The sequence below is a fragment of the Epinephelus fuscoguttatus genome, linkage group LG20 (genome assembly GCF_011397635.1).
Source record: "Epinephelus fuscoguttatus linkage group LG20, E.fuscoguttatus.final_Chr_v1".
Lineage (NCBI taxonomy): Eukaryota > Metazoa > Chordata > Actinopteri > Perciformes > Serranidae > Epinephelus > Epinephelus fuscoguttatus.
Genome location: NC_064771.1, coordinates 12,472,895 through 12,499,426, shown reverse-complemented (window position 1 = coordinate 12,499,426; position 26,532 = coordinate 12,472,895). Strand labels below are relative to the sequence as shown.

At 41.0% G+C, this 26,532-nt stretch overlaps 1 protein-coding gene across 1 annotated transcript in view; it reads left to right on the top strand.

Moving 5' to 3' along the window:
* The window catches only part of antxr1c (ANTXR cell adhesion molecule 1c), a 51,742-nt gene that overhangs the window by 11,697 nt on the left and 13,513 nt on the right, over window positions 1–26,532 (top strand). The window contains 16 exon segments of the mRNA XM_049563435.1: window positions 3,853–3,924; window positions 6,247–6,318; window positions 6,946–7,027; window positions 7,175–7,205; window positions 7,299–7,372; window positions 8,938–9,006; window positions 9,840–9,920; window positions 11,516–11,576; window positions 13,305–13,403; window positions 13,580–13,649; window positions 20,024–20,102; window positions 23,355–23,450; window positions 23,649–23,687; window positions 23,849–23,950; window positions 24,035–24,202; window positions 26,339–26,419. Coding sequence (XP_049419392.1) covers window positions 3,853–3,924; window positions 6,247–6,318; window positions 6,946–7,027; window positions 7,175–7,205; window positions 7,299–7,372; window positions 8,938–9,006; window positions 9,840–9,920; window positions 11,516–11,576; window positions 13,305–13,403; window positions 13,580–13,649; window positions 20,024–20,102; window positions 23,355–23,450; window positions 23,649–23,687; window positions 23,849–23,950; window positions 24,035–24,202; window positions 26,339–26,419 — 1,276 coding nt within the window.

Genomic DNA, 26,532 nt, shown 5'->3' with positions numbered 1-26,532 from the left:
AACTTCAAACTGCTGTTGGGGCTTGATCACTTTGTCGGCAAATCGTAACGCCCCTCACCTCTCAAAAACCTTTAATTTCTGCGTCCAAACCCCAAACCACTGAACTCGAGGGCTCAACTCAGACCATTAAAATTAGATCAAAGGATTTAGTGGGGAAAAAGACACCGCATAAAATAGTTTCTTCAAGAATCATAGAACGAAATGGCCCACTTCCTTTCCCAACGCTGTTTGGACAGGTGAGTGAAACTGCAAGCTAGGTCTCGATCCCACGACTGCAGCCACCTCAGACAATCGAATCCTTCCAAGGCAAACAAGAGCCATTGTGGTTCAGAAATAAAGATAAGCAGCTGAAAACCAAATGTGGGAGTCCTCACATTCACCCTTATGTTAAATAAATACTCAAAAATGATCTCCACACCTCTACATGACTGTTAGCTGCAGGAGAGTTTTACCAGACTCTCTTATTCTTTTCCCCTCCTCTGTTGCTGTAATGGAACAATTTGCAACAGAAATTGGCGCCTGCCATTCCTTCAGGTCAGAGGCCGTGTGTGTGTGTGTGTGTGTGTGTGTGTGTGTGTGTATGCGTGCGTACGTGCGTGCGTACGTGCATGCGTGCGTGCATGTGTGTGTGTGACTGTTTCTGTTTGCGTTGCACATTTTGTTGTACATCCAAGCTAAACATCCCTCTTCCTCCACCTCAAGCTTTTTATATTTTGGGCGGATTTTGTTGAGCTTGTAAGGTCTTGTCCACTTTCTTTGCTCAGTCAGCCTTGATGTGGGGGGACGAGTCATGTCATTAGATCAACAATAACACTGAGAAAATGCTTAGCTAAGATGATTAGTTGCCATAGCATTTGTTTCTGACTAGACAAGTAAAAACACTGAAACTTACATAATAAGTACATGTTATTGGGGATGCTTTTATTGTGTTTGGAGTCAGGGTCCAGATAACACCAGCACGGGTGGCCCAAGGGAACCCAAACCTGAACCTCTAGCTTTGGCTGAGTTGCAGTGCTCTACTGTTTTTACTCAGAAAGTTGCTTTTCTTTTCAGCAGCTTGCTGCCTTTTGAGCAATCAATGTGCTTGCTTTTCTTGGATTTTAAGTTGACTAAGTTTGAGTGTGAGCTTGTCTCAGCTACCGTTGCTGGTGTTGATTCTCCTTGAAATGCTTCTAGCTGCAGAGTGTTTGTTCTGGGTTTTAGATGCCAGAAAGTTCAACATCTGCAAAAGTAATGGCTGATTAATAGCTCTGTCAACAACTTGTAGGTATTATATGTGACAGTGAAAAGCTGTTTTGTTGCTTATGTAAAGGGACAGTTCTTCCCAAAATCAGAATTACGTAAAGATTGTGTTGGAGTGAGTTGCAGAGTGTTGGAGATATGGGCTGTAGAGATGTCTGCCTTCTCTTGAAATAAAATGGAATGGTGCTCAGTGCGCCAAAAAGTTAACTTTTGAAAAACTCAATAGCAATGTGTCTTTGCAGAAATCATAAGCCAGTTACTTAAAATAATCCATAGACCTCGTTGTGAGCAGTTTCATGTTGGAACTATTTTGTCTCTGCACCAGTCAACTGTATCACCACACAGAAGGAAGTGCTAGCTAAAGTTAGAGCTCAGCTGAGCAGGATGCCATTCATGATGCAGTTGGCAGGTGTATTTCGGTGGAAAGAAAATAGTTCCCACATGAAACTGCTCACAATAAGGTTTGTAGATTATTTTGAGTAACCAAGTCATGATTTCTGGAAAGAGACATTGCTGTTGAGCTTTTCAAATGTATTTTTTGGTGCCTTGAGCACCACAAGCTGAGTGCCATCTAGTTCTATTATATTTTAGAGAAGGCAGACATTTGGCAACTCACACCAAAACAATCTAGGTTGACTACAGGTAAGAGGAAGAATATATATTTTTGATAGTGAGGTGAACTGTCCCTTTAAAGCGGAAAACTGGGGATAAGTAGAATAAGAACGCACAGTATTCATCTTACATTGTCTAGTCTACCAAATAGAGCATTTAGAGCCCACTTTGGCAGGATAAAAAGCCCTGAATAACTGAGGCATGATGGGAAAGTCCCTGGTGCTCCCTGGCTGTATCTACCTCCCCAAGCCTGGCCAAATAATTACCCCTCTGCTGCCAAGCAATAACACAAAACACCATAGGGTATAACCTCCGAGACACTCAATTGCAAGGCAAATAACATTAGTCACAATTCATTTCCATCTCAAGTTTTGGCCGTGTAGCAGGTGCTCCTTTCCAAAGCAACCCACGAGACTAAGGATCTGTCGGTTCCCGTCTCTTCAAATATCCAAATAATCAAAATACATTGAACAGTAAATAAACGTTGTTGGTAGTAATCTCATTTACTGAACAAATGTTATCTCATTAGCCCGGGGCATGAAAAGCCCATAAGCCAGAAACACTTAGTTATGTTCATTATGTCTAATGTGCTGGGAACTGATACAACTACAAGGTAAGCGAGGATAACAGTCACACAGTGTTTAGTCTGTTTCCCATTAACTCCCATACACACTATTTCAAACTGACAATTTCTTGCAGTCAATAATCAAAGTACAACAAAACAGATTAATATGTTTTACTTTGACAGGAGTAAAGACTCCTCAGTGGACTCTGTGTAAATGGAATCTCTCCAATAAATTGAAATCCAGCTAATCCCTGTGGATAAAAATGGTGTTGATCTCCTGTCCCACACAGGGAAATAGCAACACATCAATGCTGGCCAGTCCCAGTGTGTCTAATGCCGTTACATCAGTTAGTCGGCACCTAGAATAACATTGAGTCAGCCTTGCACTGTATGCTAAGTTAAGCCTCATCCTCTAAACAGGCCTCTAGTTTGACCACAGTCAATTAGCTCATTTCCCATGTGTCATCTCTTTGGCTCCCTTGTTTGCTAACGGATGACCTGCTGACTGGTCACATCATGCCGGAAGCCTTCCTTAATGCTCCCACTTAATAAAATTGCCACAAACACACACACATACACACAGTCTGCCCAGAGGAAATGAAGGTAGCTCCATAGGGAGTTTTTATTTTTGTCCAGTTTTATAGCGGTTCCCCTGGGGAGACCTGGACCTGTTTCCTCAGCCTTCAGGGCCTCAGTCAGGATATAAGAGGGTGCTAAATTACACGCCAGACCACGCTACAGACTCTTTTATCTCAACAGGCCCCTGACGTATAGTGCGGGCTAATTGTTTTAACAGGATGGTCCATGTTCTTTATGGAACTTAGGTTTAATTTCCTTCCCTCTATTGTTTAGTATCAGATAAAGGATGAATTTGCTTTCTGTTCCTAGCTAGACAGCTAAATAGCATTCTAGTTGGTATTGGCAACTATGGAATAAAAGTAATTTTCTTTTTGTTAAATTAACAAAAAACAATACTTTCTGTTATTATTTGCAACAGATTGTTAAGTTACTGTAACAAGTTGTTTTTTGGCCAGAATACATCACAGCTTGTTCGTGTTGTGGCGCTAATGATTTTACCCCTTGTCGTTTTTGGCTAACAAAGCAGTATTTTTCTTGTTTAACTGCTCTACCATATGGAGGTAGTGTGTGTCTGATAGATGGCACAAGTCCTGATGTTTTGATTGAGTTCTGGCTGAACAATTAATGTTTTAATCACATATCTATGTAAAAAATTATATTTTCCAACTGCTACAGTCATTTAATATATCTACAATCTCGGATTAAGGGTAACTGTGTTTCACAGTTTTTATGCTAGCTGTATTTTGATGAGCATTGAGCTACTTTTGCTTACTCTTGTTACGATTATGTTTTCAATCCTGTATGATTATTCATGACAGTTGAACACAACTGACTATTATTATTTTTTGTCCTAGGTCTGGCAGTGTGAAGAATCACTGGGAGGAAATCTACTACTTTGTGGAGAATTTAGCTGAGAAATTCAAAAGGTAAGAAGCACTTAATAATCAGGTATGTAAACATACATGCTAACACACAATAAACCCATCAAATATGCAGGAAAAACTTGAATTACATAGGTGAACTGTATACTATAACATTTGAAAGGTTTCACTACCGGAATGCAGGTCTCCAGACACTTAACAGCCTTGTTGCCGTTGTACTCCACTTCCTGTAGCTCTGAGATGTAGATCACTGAAGCGAAACGCACACGTTATGCAATAGTCACCCCGGTAAAGTAAAATAAAATCTGTCCTTACAGTGACAGCTCGCCATATGCTAAGTCACTCAGCATTCAGGCTGATGTTTCACTCTGTCTCTGCAGTAGCTGAGCTGATGTCAGCTCGGGTTTTACAGTCTCTCCAGACTTGGGGCAGGAACATGGTCCACACAAGTACGCAAATGACAATGCCTGGCCCAGCAGGCACTGATGTGCAACCCTGGTGGGTATACTCAACATGTGCTCTTATGCATTACATCAGTCCTCAAGAGTGCGATAAAGACATAATCAGAGCGTTTCCATGATCACACTAGTAAACAAACATGGCAGAACTCTGCACAGAAGGATAAAAAAACATAAACAATGGTATGTGTGTCTGAATGAGGAGGTGATGAAGTGTCTTGAATATGCCTTCACACATGGACATGTTTAGCTAGAACTTCATCAAACTGATAAGCTGTGTTTGTCCAGAGCAGAAGTGAACCCAAACAGAAGGGGTCAGTTGTGTTTCATGTTAAAGCGCATCTAGCGGCAACGCTTAGACTGGAGCTCGCACTGTCGTTGCATTGTGATTTTTAGATGACACACTACAGAACGCAACAAGGCACGAAGCGTCTACACAGGCGTACCGATGTGGACCGGATGCTTCCGAAGGACAAAGCTGACAAAAACCACAGCACAATTATCCCTAACTGACAACACTAAACAAACAGACTTTAAAGTTTATCCAAGTGACAGAAAACACATCTTTAAATCCAGGCAACCCAGAGAAAATTGGCTGTTAAGGTTACGTGTCATCAAGGTTCATGTAATTATCTATAATCTGCATCCTTTTTTGTTTTTGTAGCACCAGCTACACTGATTACACTTGTCAGACATGCAAACCAGTGCATGTTTTGCAGTGAACATCAACATTAAACTCAAACTGCACCTTTTAACGAAACATCTGTGAGTGTGTACCCAAGCTGTTGTGGACTGTAGGCTGTCAGTATGTTACTGAATCAGTGTCCCTTTGGACTGTGACAGAGACTGCTGGTAGATTTCACTGTAAGCTAATGGACAAAACACTCAATATCATGAGCCATTGTGTACATGGTCACTTTTATATGATGTCAGATTAGTCTTACTCCTTTAGAGCGCCATCCTGTATTTTGTAACTATTCAAGCAAATGAAGGGACTGTAAATATGACTTAAGTATTTGCATCCTCTCATGGCTATAATATGAACTATATTTTAATACAATACAGACTAACATGCTAAATTTCAACAGATGGCTTTCAGCTCGTGGGTGGTTTTGTTTTGTCCATACCACTCGAAAGCCACAACAACACCTGGAGCTTTGTGGTTCAGCCATAGCAAAGAACCAACCCTCCTTTAAGTTCCTGTTTTAAACAAACATGAGGACGTTTCAAACAGCCCAAATCTGCCTTCACTTACTTTCTCTCACATTTTTTTTCCTTCAGATAGCTGTGCATGTGTGTATGTTTACATGCATGTAATTCCTTTCTAAATATAAAATTTCACCAGTAAACAAAAATAAAAACTTTTCCCCACATCTGAGGGTCCAGTGATGTTGTTTGAGCACCAACATTTGAGTCATTGTCACGCACAGAGGGTTCAAATCCTGCATATTGGCACCAATCTGTGCATGGTGTCGCTTTGTGTCTTAGCATGTTGAGCTGCAAGAAGCATTTCATACACAGCCTGTTGGAGCGACCTCAAAGGGAGCACAGTCGTTTGTCCACGATGAGATATTTATTGTTTAAATGAAAGGACTTCTACATTGTTTGTCTGGCATGAAAGGACAGCACAAGATGGGTTGCTGCCAGTTATTTTCTGTGTTTGAGGAAAACAATATTTTGCTTTCGCAGAAATAGTGTAGCACAATGTTTCTAATTAATCTCAGATGTCATAGAAGTGTTTATGTTATTCACATGTTGTGCAAGGTGGGAAATCACCGGCCAGATTCTGTTGAATTTTGTCCCTGGCACAAATCATCAGTAACTGGTTTATCCATGGGGATTTTTCTACTGCACTGCCAACAGTGTGGGCTGCTGAATGACAAGTGTGATAATTTTTTTCCTATTGCAGTCCTATGCTGAGGATGTCCTTCATTACATTCTCCTCCAGAGCATCCACCATCATGAAACTGACAGAAAACAGGTAAATAAAGTTACATCAACATAAATTTTTAACGTAGTTACTTAACTGCAACTGACTAACCCAAGCTGCATATCTGTTGTGGATAAATGTTATTCTAGCATGGAATGCTGTTACACAAGATGAACAATCAGCAGTAAAATAAACTCAAACTGTTGCACCAGAGTGAAAGCAGATGTCCTCTGAACTGACATGAAGCTGAAAATTGGCCCGTGTCACCGTGTGACTGTTGCTGCAAAAAACTCAGTGTTATTTTTGTGTGAGAAAGTATCACGGAAAACTGTGTCTCCACTTCCAACAGAAGTCTGCATAAGTGCTCCAGTGAAAACAATGAAACAGAATCGGGTGAAAAACATTTGTGAAGGACAGAGACATAAAAATTTACACAGTTGAGAGCAACTATAGTGCTAATTGATGGGAAAACAGGGAAAAACACAAGAACTGCAGGGAGATGGATTAGTTAGAATAAAAAAGAGGCGGTCTACATCCCATGGGTGTAGCTTGTGGTACACAGGCACAGGTAATGTAACGTGCACTCTTCTAATTATAAGAGATGGCACACAAGACAAAACAGCAGTTTACATGTTCCCCCATCCAAACCAACTCTCATCTTCTCCTCCTTCTCTGCAGAGTGGACATCAGAAAGGGGCTAAACGCTCTGAAGAGAGAGATTCCTGGTGGAGACACATTCATGCACCTTGGGTTGCAGAGGGTAAGCCTTTGTTGTGATGCCTCCTTTTTGTGTTATTTTACACTGAGAGTCAAACAAAGAGCAACTCAAAGTGCATTGAACTGCAAATTTAAATGCCAAACCTCGGTATTTCCTGACTTTTTGTGCATGATGTCTCCTTATTTAAAGGCAAATGAGCAGATTTACAGGGAGAACTTTGGTAAGCATCATATAACCCATTTGTATAACAACTTACTTCAGGCTAAGTAATGAATTATGTTGAAGTTATAGCATTACTGTATGTTTCTTCCAGGCACCGCCAGTGTTATTATTGCGCTGACAGACGGAGAGCTGCAGGAACATCAGCTCATCACTGCGCAACAAGAGGTACCAACAAAAACGTTGCACCTAAAATCACAAACTATGCACTACATACCCAATATGTGAACTATTGTTCATACTTGAGTTGTAATCACCTGCCACTTCCTGAGAGCCTCGTACCAATTGGAGACATGAAGCCATGGTAACTCGTCAGCTCAACTGGCATCTGCATGCATGATGAATCTTGGTAGTTTACGTTTTTTATCACATCTGTAGGAGTAACTTTATTTTGGCTGTCATTTAACATCATTTCACAGGCACAGATAATGATATGTCAGCTAAATGCTAACATCAGCTGAGTCTGGGTCAAATCTGGGTCAAAGTGGTGGAGTGACCGACTGACATCCCTGGAGCCAGCATGGCTAACAAAAAGCCCAAACCACGTTATACCCAAAACGAAGCTCAATAATCATGTACTGTGTCATTTGTCTGTAATGATACCCCAAGCACAATGCTTCATATTGTGTTCCTCAAATTGCACATCAGTCAGCAGACTTGTGACCAGGGTTTATGCTAGACTTTTTTTTTTTTTTTGATGGCCAATATGGCTGCTAATATTCCAGAATTCCAGCCATATAGATAAACTACGGGACATATAATTTAAATAGCCATATAATAGCCTACATTAAAACAGCAATAAAACTATTCAAATTAAATAACTTATAAAGTTAGCTAAATGAAGAAGCAGTCTATTCAACAGAGTGACTGGTTTAGTGGCAGAGGCAAAGGAGCAAAAGGACTTGGTGCACCAAGCGTCACCATAAATCAAGCCCACTATTCACCGTCTGGCTCGCCATGGCGGAGTGAAGCACATCTTCAGGCTGTTCAAATAGGAGACCCTTGGTGTGTTGGTGGTCTTCCTGGAGAGCTTGATCCGTGATGCCGTCACCTAACTTTACCAAGAACATTAAGAGGAAGACCTATGGATGTGGCGTATGCTCTGAAGAGGCACACTCTACACTCTGTATGGCTTTGGTGGAAAAATAGATCCATAATTAAAATCCTAAAATCTGGTCTGCATAATTAAAGTTTATATTAAGGGTGACTTGGTAACATAACTTATAGAACATACATTATTAGGCTATTTAATATACTATGAATTAATTTATTTATGTATTTGGTAGATTTCCCACCAAACATTTTGGTTGCTGATATTTTCATTTGCCAGACAACTAAACGCGATACCAGCAAAAGTTATTCATCTCTTTAAGTAATAATGACTTACTGATGTTGCAGAGTTGCCCTGGTCGCTGTACCCTGTTTTGAACATTGTTCTCACTGCTGCATTGCATTGTTGGGTATTTATGCTGGTGTAGTGTCTAGTATTTGCATACTGTAATATTTCACCACAAATAATATGCAATTCACATACTGGTGGTATCATACTAAGGTTTGTGACATGCTAAATAATCTCACATACTGTTTGAGCCTACTAAATAGCATGCCAGTATGGAATTTCGGACTCAGCCCAAACCTGCTGCAGTTCTATCTCTGGAGACAGATCATACTTTCATTGCTTGAATCCCAGTTTTCTGGAACTTAATGGCTTTATTGCTTGTGTCTTCCCACAGGCAGAGAGAGCCAGGTCTCTTGGAGCTATTGTTTACTGCGTTGGTGTCAAAGACTTCAATGAGACTCAGGTAATGCCAGTGTAATAAATCTGCTGCGCTGCATATGGTAGCTTTGCACTTATATCCCCTAAGAGTTATATATCTGGTTTGCAATAAAGACAGCACCATACATGTACTGTACCACATGTGCTCAGGAATCCAGACTTGTGGAAAAGCTGTTACTTTCATGTTGCATAGTGCGTATTCAGTGGCCCCTGTGCAATTTGGCTAACCCATAATTTAAAATTTCCTGAAAACCAGTCCAAGTAAATTTTAACCCCGAGCTGCCTCTTAAGGATGCCAACACACAAAGCTGGACTGGAGAAACGTCTGTAACTTCAATAATACTCAACAGCTAGCTTCAACATGATGATGGGAGGATGATTCAGGTTCCTGTATTTAATGTGAAAGATATATGAGGCCACTTGAGGGCTAGTCTCACGTCAGTAACCAGACGTGGTCTCCCTCATGTTTAATATGAGCTCCATTTGATTGGTTGTAAATGGGTCTATTACCTGACTGTGGATTAAATGTGATCATTACTGTGAATAGGATTTCCTGGTTTTACAGTGTGTGTAAGCAGTTCTTCATGGAGACTCATTGTTAGGATCTTCCTATCCTGGAACGTCTAAAATTATGTCACCAGTGCATTTGAGGTCGATTTCAGCCGGCTATGAAACATCAGCCACTCAATGTCATGTCTAACCATAACCACAGTTACAGAGAACACAATTTTCCACAATGTACTTACCCAGTTAATTGTTCATTAATCTTTTTTGTGAGTTATTTAATGTAGTTGCTTAAATCTTTTCCCCTTTTTCCTCCATCCACATCTCCATCTCTACCTCCCTCTCTCTCTATAGCTGGCCACCATTGCAGACACCATCGAGCACGTGTTTCCTGTGTTGGGCGGCTTCCACGCCCTCCGGGGAGTCATTGATTCGGTAAATAAACTCTTCTCTGTGCAGGGGAGCATTCCTGTAGCTGAAGCTCACAAACAGCGGACGTCCACATTCGTGTATTTATCCTGAGACTGTCTTGCGTTGGTACAATGACCTTTTATTACTCCCTTGGGTGTCGGGACTGACTTTAGAAAACAGTCTAGTATGAATAAACAGGAAACCTTGTTCTTCATCAGCCATCCAGTCTCTAAACTGGTTTGCAATATGCTAGAGTTAAAATGTAACACTGATTTATAGCCAACTGTTGCTGTTTTGGATGAAGATTCAACTCTAACAGTACATAAACACTGTTTTTTATATGCACCAGGCAGAACTGTAAGTCTCTGTGTACACTGGGCTCATGAAACACATGCACATATTCAGAGAGTACAGTACGGGCAGAGTGAGGCAACTGCAACTTGCAAAATGAGAGAAGCTAATATTTTCATCAGTTTCTCTGTTAGTCTGTTAGCATAAAGTTTTTCTGTCATAACATCCTCTAATAAGCTCCACCCCCTGCAGTTGCTGTTCCTTTGCTTTTAGGCTTCCCAATCTCACACAGCACATGCAGTTTACAATTATAATATTACAGATTTACTACTTTACAACATTATAGTGGAGCATACTGATGTGACCATAGTTGTCAAAATAAGCACAGTATAGATGGATGCACAGTCATAGCATATGATTAAGGAAATTACTTAATTCTTAGAGAACTCTAGAACATGTTTATTGAGCTTGCTAAAAGAATACCTCAACCCCAAATGACCATTTAGATTTGAATTATTCAGCCCATGTTACAATGAATTCAAAGAAAACTTTTCTCTCATGCCTCCAGTAAACAAAGAATCCAAAAACCTGTATTTACAAACTCAAACACAACTCGTGCAGTATCATCCAGCTCTCATAATCCCAGTTGTATGCTTAGTACTTCCCAAACACATACATTTTTGCTAAAACCTTAGTGTTTAAAACAGAACTGAAAGTGATACTTCTCCATCTCTTCAAAGCCAGGCTCCATTGATAATTACAGTAAGTTTACCTCAGTGAACACTGGAGCTGCTGGTTTACCACTGCTGTGATTAGTGTTTTGTGTTATTGTGTGACATTGGTGAATCCAATAAACCCATTAAAACACCAAAATCACACAAAACTAACTAACTGAGCGAGGCAGTGGTAGACCTGCAGCTCCTGTGGTCATTACTGTAAAATTACTGTTTTTGTCAGTGGAGTCTGGCTTAGAGAGCGCGCAGATGAGCTTCACTTTCAGTTCAGTTTTAAATAGTAAGGTTGTAGCGAAAAACTGCAAGAATTGTGTGAGAGTTTGTAAACGGATATTTTGATATCGTTTTGCTGTTATTTAACACGGCCCCCTATAACTTAAATTCCCTAAGAATTTTGTTTGGATTCTTCACTCACCCAGGCATGTGCGGAAAAAAGTTTTCTTAAGAAATTCAATGTAACATGGGGTGAATACTTGATATAGTCATAATCATTTGGGGGGAAAGTATTTCTTTAAATTTGATAAACCTGTCTGTTACTTCCAGCATTAGTATATGTGTACAAAAAAATAATTGCTGTCTTCATTTCCCCTCCAGATCATCAAGAAGTCCTGCATTGAGATTTTGGCAGCTGAGCCCTCCAGTGTGTGTGCAGGAGGTGGGGAGTTAGAAACACACACACACACACACACGCATGCACACACATACACACACACAAACACACTGCGTCTCTGCTGTGTCACCCACACCGGTGCCAGCCTCCCATCATTTCTTGAACTGTATTAATTTCTGGCTGGGTGCCCCGTCTCCCCTTCCCTCACTCCAGTAATGACAATCCCAGGCTGAAAAATGACCATATATGGGCATCCAGGTCACTCAGGAAACCTATGGGGACAGGGTCGTGCTTTGGGGATAATATTATAGGGTGTCATTAAAAGGACTGGCCGTGAGAGAGCAGCGGTGGTGATATTGGCTCCAGCTGAAATGTAAAATGGACAAAATCCTTTAGTGTCCAGCCAAGAGAAAGATTATGACAGTTAAAGGAACATTAAATGGACATTAAAAGGCACAAATGAAAAGATAAAATTTGATTAAACACTTCTGGCAAGAGCAGAGGGACTTTTACAGCTTCTTACATCTGCGTTTGTTTTTTTATTGAATTGCTTTCGCTCTTTATGAGATAAAATATTACTCTTGAGACTGAATAGCAGTTGCTGGCCTGCCGTGAGGAATGTTCAGTTCAGTCTTATCTTCATGTATTTATAGCTGAGTATTTTCCGTGTTACAGGCAACATTGCAATATTTGAAGTTAAATACATAGAAGCCCATTTACTGTACATGCACATTTACACTAAGTATTTTAAAAAAAAACATGACAAATGAATGAAACACACATTTTAGTGCCATTTTCTGCATTCATTGTGTTTTCAAATGAACCACACTAAGATTCTTAAGCTATGTTCAGACTACAGGAAAAAGTCGCCCAAATCTGATTTTTTTTTTTGTTCATATGTGACTTAGATTTATTTTATTTATATCTGTGTGAATGCCGCAAATGACTGGGACTCTGTCCTCTTCAAATCTGTTATAGTCCTAAAATCAGATACAGGTTTAATTTCTTTGCATTGCGCTCTCAGTCTGAACAACCATATCCGAATTCATGTGTCTTTTACATCACTTACAGATGGATTGCCTGAACTGAGTGTGTTGCCGCAAGAGTCTTGTAAAGAGGTGCTGACAGATGTAGTTAAAAGTAGCCCTTGACATCCTGAAATTTTGGCTGAAATTTGTTTTAGAGAAGCCATTCACGTCACAATCCCAGCACTCCTGGCTCTGACTCCACATCCACACACACCGTTATTGCACAAAGAGCAATATTTAAACATTTAGCTCTCTTTCTCTTTGTCTTTTTTATTATCTCCTCATCATTCTGCTGGCCTCCGCTACACATTAACTTATAAATGAAGCTGTACACTGACTTCAGTGGTCTCCATGTTTACTTCAGCGTGTTGTGATTGACTTCTTTGTTATTGCTCTTTTGAGCATGTGGGTCAGTTCAGGACCATGACCGGTTCACACCGTGAGCTGATATTGGCCACTTTTAAAAAAGGATTATAATCATAAAGCACTAAAGCTTGCAGTGTGACCATGCTGATTTGAGGACTGGAGCCAATATCCTAGCTCAACTGTCACTGTCCTTATACAGACAAATACACTGAATTAATGTAGGAAGCCATTCACAGTTTAAATATTGCCCGTGTAACCATGCTGGGTGTGAAATCTAACTGCGGTTGTGGAAATGAGCATTATGTTTAATACATACAGTGTAGAATATCATCTTGCTTGCCAGAGATCGTAAAAATGTCAATCTGTGTTGTGTGACCAGAGTCTTTCCAAGTGGTGGTGAGAGGAAACGGTTTTCTCCACGCCAGGAACATCAACCAGGTGCTCTGCAGCTTCAAAATCAACGACACTGTTACAGTCAGTGAGTACACCTACACTTGTTCTTTCATGTAAAGCCAACTTGTTTGAAACAGTTTATATCAGCCTCTGTTTGGGTCATTTTCAGTCTTAGTATCTGTTTTATCAGAGTGTCTATAGTTTACAATAATAAATAAAGGAGTCATTTTTGCATTTATTCGTGTTGTCCTTGCCTCCTAGATGAAAAGCCGGCGCGTGTAGAAAACACATTCTTACTGTGTCCAGCTCCTGTCATCGATGAAGTTGGGAAGTAGGTGCCTCTCTTTTATGATTTCACACGCATCTTAGATCACATTCCTTGCCTCAAACACAGAGAGACACATGTATGCATACACGTGTGTACTGGCACAGACCATAAGAGGCCTGCCATACATTAGCTCCTTTTACGATCCCCATCCGTGGCCACATTCCTCTTTTCTAGATCCCAGAGCAGCTTAGCAAAATATAAGGGGCTCTGTAGCCGTGCCAGCACATGCAGTGGTAAAGCCTTCATGCATTTGTCCTGCTTCTGTCCCGAATTAGAACACAGCACTGAAAACAACTGGAGACTTTTGGTTTTTGGCTTACATAGACACCAAATAAGTCAAGACTAGAAAGGTACAAATCCAAAGTGACTTGCTTAATCATTAGTATTTGAGATTTTATCTGTTGTTTCTTTGTTCTTCATTGACTTCAGATCAGAATTTGTATGTATAATGTAATAGGGGCAGTTTCTAGTGACAAACCCACAGAGGATTATCAGCCAGCTTTGTAGCTCGTCCCAGCTTTATAGGGCATTTTAGCATTTTTCATCTCATTGTTTTAGTTTTATGACCCACAGCTGTACTGTTTTGGTTCAGTCTCACTGCTCATATCAGTCATTTACAGCTGCAGCATGAAGCTGTTTTCTGCAATAAAAGTTCTAAAAGCACACTGTGTGCTACCTGTCCAGCAGCAGCATGTTCGCAACAAAACCCTGTTCAGACCAAAGATTTGTATCAAGATGAGCTTACAACTCCTCACAGTGTGCCAGCCTGGGATGTTCTGAAACCAGTCAGTTTAAACCAATGCCATTAGTTAAGATAGTGTATCGTCTGCATAGCAATGACTCTTTACACTACTGTTCCAACTTTCGGCTTTGGCACGTACATGGCACAGACTCAGGGTCAGTAGAACGGGAAGCTGTTGTCAGAGAATGCCACAGTGAATGAACACACCGTCTGCTGACAGTTTGTAACTGACTTGACCAGCTGACTTTGCCACAAGCTGACTGGCTGTTGAAATAGGTGACATGCCTTACGTTGTAAAAACAAACACTGGTGACTTGACAAGCTGTGTCACAGGTGACACCATCAGCCAGAAGGGCCAGTGCACACCTCTGGAACTTTCTAAAGTGTTCTAGTGTGGTGTTGAGGTGGTTTCGTTGTGAATTTTTGGTCTGGATTGGACTTAGCAACTTAGTAAGATGATAATATGTCCATGTTGTGTTTAAAGCTTGTTATGGTGCCCTAAATTGGCTAGAAAAAAAATCAAATTAAAGGCTTTCAAACTACTGTTTAATACACAACAATGTCCCAGTGTACCATATACAAGTCAATACAGTGCCTGTGCCTAAGTACCTGTACTGTTTTGTCACTTGGTACATGTACTTTGAATGATTGTTGAGAAAACTTGTGCATTTAAGAGCCTGATACCAGGTCTCAAATCAAACTTTAATGGGACTGTATAATATTTTCTGTTCTTATTATACCCAAATGTAGTGCTCCTTTGTTTAGTAACCAGGCATTTTGCCTGTGAGAAAACACACATTTTGACCTGAGCTGAAGTGCACTGCTGGCTTCAGACTTAGTTAAGTAGATCTGATTACAGTGGATTGTATTTGTTAGTTAAGGATCAGGTCTGTGGACACACGCATTAAAAAGACAGTGTGTTTCAATCACTTCAGTGCTCTCTGGCTCACTGGAGTAAAAGACAGAGGCGGCGGGATGTGAAATCTCAGACAGCCTGGGTTGGTATACTCCAGCGTTTACCAAATGACAGTCACACAACTTTTTGGTGCAACCCGAGCGGCGGCCAGAGTCGCTCTTCATCAGCTGGCTGTGCTCTCTTTTTAGAGCTCAAGCACATTCCAAGATCAACAATCCACAAACCTCTCTAACCTAAGTCTTTATGGGAAGAAAAGTACAACAGGCCACAGAGGACAAGGTTCAGTGGACGGTGGTTAAAGACTTTAAACTGCATGGCTAGACAAAGAGGGGAGGAGAAGGCCTGTTGGCCCATATAAGACCCTCTTTTCACACTGTTTCTTGACTTGTAATGGTATTTGTGATGGTCATAGTATACTTCTATAATTATAATACAAATAACTTCATCATAGTCTCCCACAGAAGTTATAATTTACATGTATTATTTGACCTGTCAGTGGTGTGGAAAGAGAGAGAATATGATTTTAACGGCAGTGAGGAGAGATTTAAACAACCTGGACTGATGACTGAAGTTTTAATCGATACCTTAGCAGAAAGGTCGTAAAACTGAGGGTACATCGTGTGCCTTCGCTTCAATTAAACGTCCCATTAAGCCGGATTTGCCTTTGTATGTATTTTCTAATCTTGCCTTAGTTCTCTCAAACTTTCCATCCCCTTAACACTTAACCCCTTGACTCTCCAATCCCACACTTATCTTTTTTCTCCTCCCCCTTCCCTTTCTCTCTACCTCTTGTCTTTAATTTTGGTGCCACGGTGGCTCTTTTCACCGTCTGCTGTGCCTTGCTGGTTGTTTCCAGCCCCCTCACCCACCCCTCTTTTTTCTGGCCGTCTGTTCATTTTCTGTCTGTATCTGTCTTTTATTTGTCTCTGTCACACAGAAACTTTCTTTCATCCCCTGTCAGTCTTTCACTCTCTTTCAACAGTCTACTCTGGCTGATCAAAGCCATGTAGCAGCTAGCCCGGTCTTTCATGTGTGTGTGGTCATATATTTGTATGCAGCATGACTCTCGGCAGGGTGGAAAACCTTCAGAGAGTGTTTGATCCATTAATACCTAGACTCGGAAAGTTAGTTTTTCACTAATTAACAGCCATTCTGTCATGAAACTGATTTATCTCTGACAGATGTGTTTAAAACCCCAACCTTTATCACTGCTGCGCTGCATTCTGGTCTGTTGTCACATAGATTGTGTATAGAAATTCGTCTCTCTGCCTCTCTGGATACGACATTATGTCACCGGTTATACAGAAGAACACACAAAGTAAAAATGTCACACTACTTGTTAAAGTCTTTTAATGTAGATTTGTTTTTAAAGCTGGGCTGATTCACACCGCCTAAGACGAACTCTAGTGTTGTGTCTGCTATGTCCCTTGTAAGTGTGTCTGTGTGTGTTCATGACTGGACGGCCGGCCCTGTCTGTTTTACTTCCGCGCCTAACAGCAGTCAGACAGGGTGCTCAACAACTAACATTTCCTCCTAACTACTTTATTTCCTCCACATCCTCAAATTCACACTGGTCAGTTGTCTCTGGCTCTTTCCTCTCTTCTGTTCCAGGTCTCTGGGCATTCTTCTGACAGAAATATATCCAGTAAAAGATTTAATTATAAGGCTGGCAGTGTTTTATTGCCTGTGTAGCCAGAGCTTGTTATATCATATTGTCACAAAGCTCCATTGTTGTCCTCATGAAACATGTTTCTTTGTTACAAAGAATGCTGTAGTTTATTTTGACTCAATCCCGCATTCACCTGACAGAAATATTCACTAGAGAACCAAATCTGTATTAATCCGCCACTAAAAACAGCCCCAGACAGATGCTGTATTTACTCCTGTTTGAGCAAGTTTTGCTATAACATGACAGCCAAGATCTCTAAAAACAAAACAATACATGTGTGACCCAAATTTAAATAATCATGTCTTGAAGAGACAGAGTAGAGAGGTTAGACGGTTATTGGGAGACAAACTAACATACTTTTGGTTTTGGGCCTTTCATGTGATTTGTCGACAGTAAGACAAATAGAGAGTAACACTAGCCTCATGCTTTAAGCTACACCCATGAATAGATATTAAGGTCCACCGTGGTTGTCAAATAATGCTGCGTTGGTATTAAAGGGGGCCTATTGTGCTCCTTTTAAGGTTCATACTTGTATTTTGGGTTCCAACTAGAACATGTTTACATGCTATTATGTTTGAAAAACATTTGTTTACCTCATACTGTCTGTGCTGGAACATCTGCATTCACCCTCTGTCTGAGACAATCTGTTACAGGACCTGTCTCTTAAAGCCCCCCTCCTGAAAAAAGGCCAGTCTGCTCTGATTGGTCAGCATTACCAGGTCTTCCGCATCTGCACTGTTGCTGCCTCTGCACCATTATTGCACCTGAGGAATGACTGAAATGGAGTATAGCTGAACTTTATGCTGCAAAAAATCACCAATACAAGCTACTAAATACATTCAGACATGTTACAGCAGGAATATGATCCGAAATTGGGGAGAAATTAACAATGTCAGCAACTAAGATTACTTGTTTCCCTGACGTTAGCATGTAGCTACATGTAGCAGTGTATGTAATGTTAACACCGGCAGTAGTGTGACTGGAGTAGATGACCATATACAGAAATTTGTCACAAGCTAACGTGATTTTCTCATGAAAGAATAAAGAAACAGGAACAGAATGAGGTTTGAGGTTTTTGCTTACAGGGATCAACTTTACATAAGTTTGCCTCATTATTTGACACTATAGTGAAAACCATAATAGGCCCCCTTTATAGAACCTAAAATTTGTCATGAAATGCTTTCCAGTGCTATTTCACTACTATTTTATGTATGCCATTTATACCAAACTGTATCCGTAGTTGTCTGATCTTAGCACCCACGTTTTAGTTGCCTAAACTTAAACCCTAACTTAAATTTAAGGCAGTGGATTCTAGCTGGTCCAACCACAGGGTCCAGGTTTCTCCTTAGTCATCACTTCAAGGTCCACACAGTTCAGCATCATACTTGCATTTGGCCATGTAATCGTGCTAGTTTGTTGTCTCTGTCAAGTAGCTGCTTAGTTACTCACTCTACAGCAGGAAACGACACTTAAAATAAATGCTGTGAGCTGGAAATTCACTGCACTTTAAAATGAAATGTGTGTTTGACAAACTTGACATGTTTGTGAAACGCTTGTGTTGGGACCCACTTTTGGACAGCAACCCACCAACTGGGAACCACTGATTTAAGGGATGTTTTTCATCCAGGTACATATGGCCATACTGTGCTGTATGTAGGTGGTCACATCTTTTACCTGCTCACACTAATGCATTGAACCACTCAGAGATACAACAAAAACATTAACAGAAACTGCTCTTTCTTTGGCTCTTAGACTGTTTTGAAGTTTCAGTCCCTTAGAGCCCAGCTGTTTATTGTCAACAAGGCCCGTCTGCTGTTGATCATGAACTTCACCCTCCAACCGAGCTCTTCTCTCTTTCCCCCCTCCTTTTGTTTAAACCAGACAGACAGCTCACTGAGTCAGAGTAAAGACAGGTTTATCGGTCAATGACCTGCTTTCCATTTGCCAGACCTCTCTCACATCCACCTGGTCCTCAACTGACTAAGAGCAGGGGGTGTTTTTTTTAGATGCATACCTTTTATCCACATGTTTTGAAGATCTTAACGAGAACAGGCTCCAAGAAGGCCACTGGAGGTCACGTGAAATTCTCAGAATTGTTTTTCCCCACTCAGAGGAGGAAGGGATCCTTCAGACCATCAAGAAAGACTCACTCTGTTCCAAAAATCTTCGAAGGCTAGGAGAGGAGTTTGGACTGGAGGACGGGCAAAGACATGTTTTGACAAGGAGTTTATCCCTTATGTATGAGAGGAAAGAAGTTGTACTTTGGTGTATTTTACATTCCATGAAAGGAAGTGATTTTGTAGCACCAAGTGGAGATCACAGACTGTAGCAGAGATTGTTCTCATTTCTGAGAGTGAAATTAGTATGGTGTCATGTCTTGGAAAAATACACAACTCGGCCAGAACCATAAAAACAAAATCTGAACGAGCAGGTTGTGTTGTTTTTTTTTTTTTCCATTTCGTTGAAGTTCATCTGTCCTACTTTGGCTCGTGTGCCTGCTGTGCAGCTCAGTAGGTCACACGATCACACCTACAGTTTGTTTATTCTCCTTTGGATTTCAGCCACAGTGGAAAACTCAATTACATGTGAAACAGGGCTCGTAAACAACAGCCACTGGACTCACTGAGTAGCTCATTTATTGGGCACAGTTTTGGTAACATGTTCTTCTGCCAGGTTGGAGATTTTGGCAGCTGAGAGAGAACACCAATCTGAGTCCAGCAGCCTTTGAAAAAATAACTGAATCTGATTATTAGTCTAGACGTCTCTTTGTTCTACCTCTCATAGTCCCTTGTGTTCTGTGGTTGTTTCCTGTTGGTTCAAATTACATTCTGACTTCTAACAAACTACCTCACAGTTTGCAGGCGGTTTGGTGACGTTATTTGGTGTGAACCCAAGTTCAAGTGACATCATCCTGGTCAAACAAATGGAGGTTGAGGAGGAAATGTTTCAGACTAAATAAACTGCTTCAAACATGCTTGTTTTTATTGTTACATCCCAACATGACGAAACAGTACTGACCTGCCCTGAATATGTCTGTTGTTTTGTTTCAGGGTGATTTATCTCCAAGTGAGCATGAACGACGGTCTGTCCTTCATCAGCAGCAACGTGCACATCACCACCACAGAGTGTGTAAGTGGCAGTTTTTATAAATCTGTTAATACATTCAAAGTGGACCCACAATATTCATTTTCAGGTTTATCCTTGTATTTTGGATTCATCAACATTTCCGGGTCTTCTGCATCTCGGTGTCTCTGCATTACAACCAGGGAATGACTGTAACAGAAATAGCTGCATTTTTTAATCATGATAATAATCACCAATAAAAGCTTGTAAACCAATATCTTCCAACCCAGTCGCCAGAAAAAATGTTGGTGTTGTACATTTCTGTAAATTACAGATATGTTACTGTACATTGGCACGTTCTTATGTAGCAGATACGTTGAAATGTTAGATATAACCATTGCTGTGGTTAAAGTGTAACCAAAAACCACTTGGTTATGGTTAGGGAAAAAAAAATCATGTTTTGGCTTACAACCCCCAGTTTAAAGGCCAAAATCCCAGTTGGAAATGCAGCGATGTCTTGGTAACAAAACAACCGCTGTTCATGGCACTATCCCTGAGGGAAAAACAGTGACAGGTCGATAAATCATTAGTGGTTTTGTTGTTTGTTGGTCTCGTATAGTGTCTGATCAGCTAGTATGCTACATCCCTTAACAAACACTGATATGATATGAGTGAAATGTCCAAACATAATGTATTCCTGGTGTGCAGAAATGTACAATTTCCAACATTTTCTTCTGACAACTGGGCTGAAGTCTGAATAACTGATTACAAGCAAGAATACGATCTGAAATTGGGAAGATATTAACAGCACTGGCAACCAAGATTACATGTTTCCCTTATGTTAGCATGTAGCTACATGTAGCAGTGTATGTAATGTAACCACTTGTTGTAGCGTGCCTGGAGCAGATTGCCATGTAAAGAAATCTGTCAGGAGCTGACATCAGCTGGTTGTGAGAGTAGATAAAACAGTTGAGAACAGAGTATTCAGAACAGTCAAAGGCCTGAGGTTTACATATGTTTACCTCATTATTTAAAACTTTGGGCACGTTTAATATGAACATCTGAAATTGTAACATAATTTTTATGACAGAAAATAAGGAGAAGCATAATAGGCCCCATCTGGCCTACATTAGTATTAAAGATTATTCAGAGTGTGGTTCAGTTGGATCTTATTACTCAGTATTTAATTAAAATTAAATTTATAAATTAAAACTCTTGCAATTTTACAAGCATTCATAAACATGTCTGATGGCTGAAACAGATAGAACTTGTTTTTCTCTACAGTTCCTCTTGGAGGTGCATTATAGTACAGTAATGCAAAAAACATCATGCAGTGTGAGAAGTACTGTTTTAATTTGGAGTTAATATGGCTTAAGATTTACAATTATAGGTTTACTCTTGTTATTTTGTGTGTTTTGTAACGTGATAAAAGGGGTTTCCCATTACTTTGTGTATTGCATGTGGTTTCCACCCTTCTTCCTTCTGCTTCTTCTGTCCTCTCCAACTTTGTCCCTTTTCCTAGAAGTTTGTTATTTTATTCTCTGCAGTCAGTCTCTTTACTCCCCGTTATCTCTTTCATCTTCCCTTTCTCAATTTTGTTATTTTCCCTCTTTTTTTCGGGAGCCAAACCACAGGGGCGTATAGTAGCAATCCACCCAAAAAAGACTCTGAAGCCCCCAGGGGGGCAGGAGACAAAAGGTTAGAGAAGAAGGTTCATGACCGTGAGACTGCCGCTTCAAGTCTCAAGATTTGGGTTGTGAAAGTGAAAGACAAGTAGTCTGTCCTTGAAGTACCCTTGTGCAAAGCTTTACCCCGCAGTTGGAGGACCTCCATGTTAATCCTCCCAGGTGTGTGAAAGTATATAACTGAGTCAGCGTGAAGCCGGGTGGAGCTTCATTCCCTACAAACCAAAATTAAACAAGATGCAATTTAAGACAATTTAAAGCAATTTAACAAAATAAAACACGTATGTTGGAGCATATGGGCCGGAGCCACAGCAGATTCCCACCCAGCCAAAAAGAAACATGCTCTTTGAAGCCGTTCTCCCTCAGTCCATGTGACATCATAGCCATGAAAACACTGTGAATTCAGACTGCTGTGTTGTGGTTCATGATATACAGGGCTCAATTAGACATACCATTGCAATTAGCCGCTTCTCGCCACTAAACTAAACCATATAGGCTGAAGTCACACCAGGCTCAAGGAGGCACGACAAGTTGCTAACTTGTGATGGGTAGGCCTGGAGCAATAAACAACATGCATGCTAAAGTCTATGGATAAATCAGGAGTGAAACAAACCCCTCCCCAAATCCTCCCACTGTGCCACTTTGAGCAGTTTAAGCCTTTGTAGTCCACAAAATGTGCCCATATAGCCTGCAAAAACACACGCATTGTATGTGCAAGAGTTACAAGACGCAGATGTGGTCACTATCTGCAGTTCGCAAAACCATTCACAAATTCTGCCTGTCAGCTGTTGAAAGTTATAGAGAACTTGCTGATTGAGAAACTTCTGAGGAAATAATAATTAGGTCCCAGTGACGACGGACCCCACTGCTGAGAAGAGATAAATCCCCCGTCTTTGCCACGAGATAGATAGGGGGAAAGTGTAACCACATGTGATCCTCATCTGTGGTCCGTAATGGGAACCACGTTTGGCTCATGGACGCCTGCCTCGCTTAAAGTGAGCAACTGATGGATTCATTCAGGGATCACAGCTTACACTAACCACTGTCATCGAGAAAAACAAAAACATGAATATTTACAGTGACAGAAGTGATGAGGAAAATACTACTAGCATTATTACCGGGTGTGTGACATCCTCTGCTACTCTTTAGTCCCACCTCTACTTCTGTTACTGTAACTATTAACACTGCACTTACTTTTTGAAAATATCTTCTCTTTCCCTCGACTAACACTTAGAGTTGTAACAATTAATCGATTAATTGTCAGCTATCAAATTGATTGCACACTAATCTGATAATCAATTAATCAGTTTGAATCATTTTTTTAAGGAAAAATTGTCAGATTCCAGCTTCTTAAATGTAAATATCTTCTGGTCTCTTTACTCCCCTATGACTGAAATCTTTGGGTTTTGGACAAAACAAGACATTTTGGGACTTCGTCTTGGGATTTGGGAAAAACCTACTGACATCTTTCAACCTTCTCTGATGTTTTATAGGCCAAATAACTAATTGATCAATTAAAAAAATAATCAGCAGATTAATCGGCAGAGCTACTACGACTTACAGGCCAGCAGTGTGGGAATGTCTTCTCTGTACAGTAGCAATGTTGCTGATGTAGCATGTGTTTACTCTCCAGTTTGACGGCACCATTCTCCTCATCACCCTGCTGGTGTTGTTCCTGCTGCTGGCCCTGCTCTTCCTGTGGTGGTTCTGGCCTCTCTGCTGCACTGTGGTAAGAAAATGTAAACTACACTCAGGCAGGGGTCAGTTTTAAACAGCAACACTTAAATTACAGTTATTGAGAGCTTCAAAGAGGTTTGTCTGAACTCCAGAGGGCCAATAAGCACCTTGGGGGTCCTTTTTGAAAAGAAACATAAAGACTCTCAGGAGGTCCTCTGAGATGTGATTAATGTCTCTTATTGTTCCACAGGTGATTAAAGAACCACCTCCTCCACCTCCTCCTGAGCCTGTGAGTCAAAACGCACACATACTTACCCACCACTTCTGAGGAAAAATGTGTCTGATTTGTATAGTACAGTTTTAAAAAGCAACCACACAGTAACCTTAACAAGATTAGAAAGTATTTAGTAGTGGAAAAAGACTACTTTTGTGTAATTATTTGTGATTTAGGAGAGTTCAGATGATGAAGATGGCATGCCCAAGAAGAAGTGGCCCACTGTGGATGCCTCATATTACGGAGGAAGAGGAATCGGAGGGATCAAGAGGATGGAGGTGACAAGTCCCCCAAAAAAGTAACGGAAATTAGACCACTGCTTATATTTTCTAGTATATTCATGTACTGTCCACTGTCTGCAGGTGCGCTGGGGAGGGAAGGGCTCGACTGAGGAGGGGGCTAAGCTGGAAAAGCCAAAGAACGCTGTGGTGAAGATGCCAGAGCAGGAGTACGAGCCCTTTGAGCCCAAACCTAAGAAACCTCACAACAAGAAGCCGCCTCAGAGCCGGAAGTGGTACTCGCCCATCAGGGTAAGCACAGTCGCGAGCAGTTTTTTGTAACTCAGGACAATACGGGAGAATCAAGTACAGGCTTTTTCCAGAGTTCCCCTTTCACACAGAGTTACCTTACAACAGGAGATTGTCTGTGTACCCTACTGGTAATAGTCAGTTTGGTTTAGGTGAGGGGTGGCGCCTGGGTAGAGCATGCATGAGGAAGGACATGATGTAAAACGTAAGGTGCAGAAATCGTAGTGTTTTGTGAATTCTCTGGACAGTCACCTGCTTCATTCACACATGAGTTCAGTCTGACTTTGTACCAGGGAGCTGGCAGGGTAAAGTCTGTTTAATGTGCAGTCAACTTCATTCGGACATTTGAGTTCTCACATACAGCTTCAGAACACATCTCAGTGCATCCTTGCTGCCCTGCAACAAAATGTCAGCTTTTCAGGAACTCAAAAATCCGCCTTGTTTACAGTTTGACCACTGTGCGTTTTTGAGCTCTTGCCCGGCGAGTTTCAAATAACTGCGAGTGGTAGAATATTCTCAACCCACAGAGAAGCCTGAACTCCTTCAACTGAAGTTAAAACATGAAAAGCACCACGAGAGGAGCTGCAAAGTTTTCACAAGACAGCAGAGAGGAATAAAGCCTGCTCAGGACATATTTGTGTATAATTAGTTGCATAAGCACAAAGTCCAGCAACTGTCAACGTGCACACATAACCAAAGTAATGTAACATATTCTCCAGACAGAGAGCCATTATTGGACTTGGCGTCAGGGCTGTTTGTGCTTTAATCGTACACTACAATAGAGCTCTGTACGGCACCACTGGTCTTTCATACAGTAGCAGCACTCACTGTTATCTTACACACTGCTACCTTACAACTTTAAAGGCTGTATTTTGATTATGACACAGACTCCAAACAGCAATGCAGTGGTTCATAGTGAAACAGAAACTGAAGGAAAAAAGTGACTTTACACACTGACCAGTCACTGTGTGTTGGGTTGTATTGCTCCCTGTGCAGCTCTGTATTTCTACACTTGAACCTTCCTCTCAAGTCAACGTGTCCTCGGACAAAGGTTTGTATGACATCCCACAAATTCATAAAGTTATGTAGGTTATGTTTAGAAAAAGAAACATGGTGACAAGGTACCTTAAAATGACTCAAGGTTCACCCCAAGTTCACACAGTTCTGAACACCAGTCTCCAGGGGAAAGTCTGGTGTTTTGTAAGCCATCTGCCACCTTAACCTGCCTTCTTATGAGACTGCTTCCATCTTTATTCTCGTCAGTGCACTGGTCACATGATCGCAGTCTTTCCAAAGACGTGGCCTGTGCATGATTTACTGGCTCGTAATTAGGTGGGATATGTACAAATTTTGGTGCATTATGTAAATTGATAAAAAAATATACACCGCTTGACTTCACCAGACCGTTGGCGCAAAAAGGATTAAATGCAGGCATCATTTGACTGGAGATATTTTGCTGCTTCTTGGTGCTGGGTTATTTTGGTCAATACCTTGAAGGAGTAGAAGACCAATACCAGGCCCTACCATCAACCGAACATTTACTTTCATCCACCATGTTTCTGCTTATATGACATCAGCTATCAGAGTCATCATGGTGACTTTCCAAGTTGTTGCTCCAACTTGAGAAGGTGTTCACTGAATTTTCCCTGTTGGAAACTCATTTTTCCGACACCACATGAATGAAGGGTTACACCTTATGTAATGAAGGAGAATCTCTTTGACTCTGTTGCTGAACTGTTTTGTCCTTTGTTCCCTGACAGATCGTTGTATTTGTGAAAAGAACCACTTTGATAAGTGCTTTACTTGTGGCAGCAGGGATTCACGGGGAATTAAGATTCATGTGTCTTAAATTAAAGAAACATGAATCAAAACACGGCCAAGTGACTAATCAGCACAGCTTCAACCAGAGAGGAAAGAACCAATCAGTCGAATCAGCTGCTGCCGTGTTTGTTTGGGATTAAAACCTGCAGACTCTTGTCTTTAAAGGCACACTGCTGAGGACCACAGACCAAATGTTCGCTGATACAGTAGAAACAGTGTTAATAGGATTTGATTAAGTTTAAGATTGCAGTGTGGGAGAGTTTGTTGTCCAAATGCAGCCAGCTGTTAAACCTCTCCCCTCTCCTTTGTCCTGTTCAGGGTAAACTGGATGCTATCTGGGCCCTGTTTCGCCGCGGGTACGACCAGGTCTCCCTGATGAGACCCCAGCCCGGGGATCATGTGAGTACCTCAGCAGTATTTCATTTCATTAAATGCTTTTATCCACACCCTCTGGAACTCACTTCCCCTGTTCCACATATTTCGCTTCCAGTTCATCCCTCCTGCAGTGATTT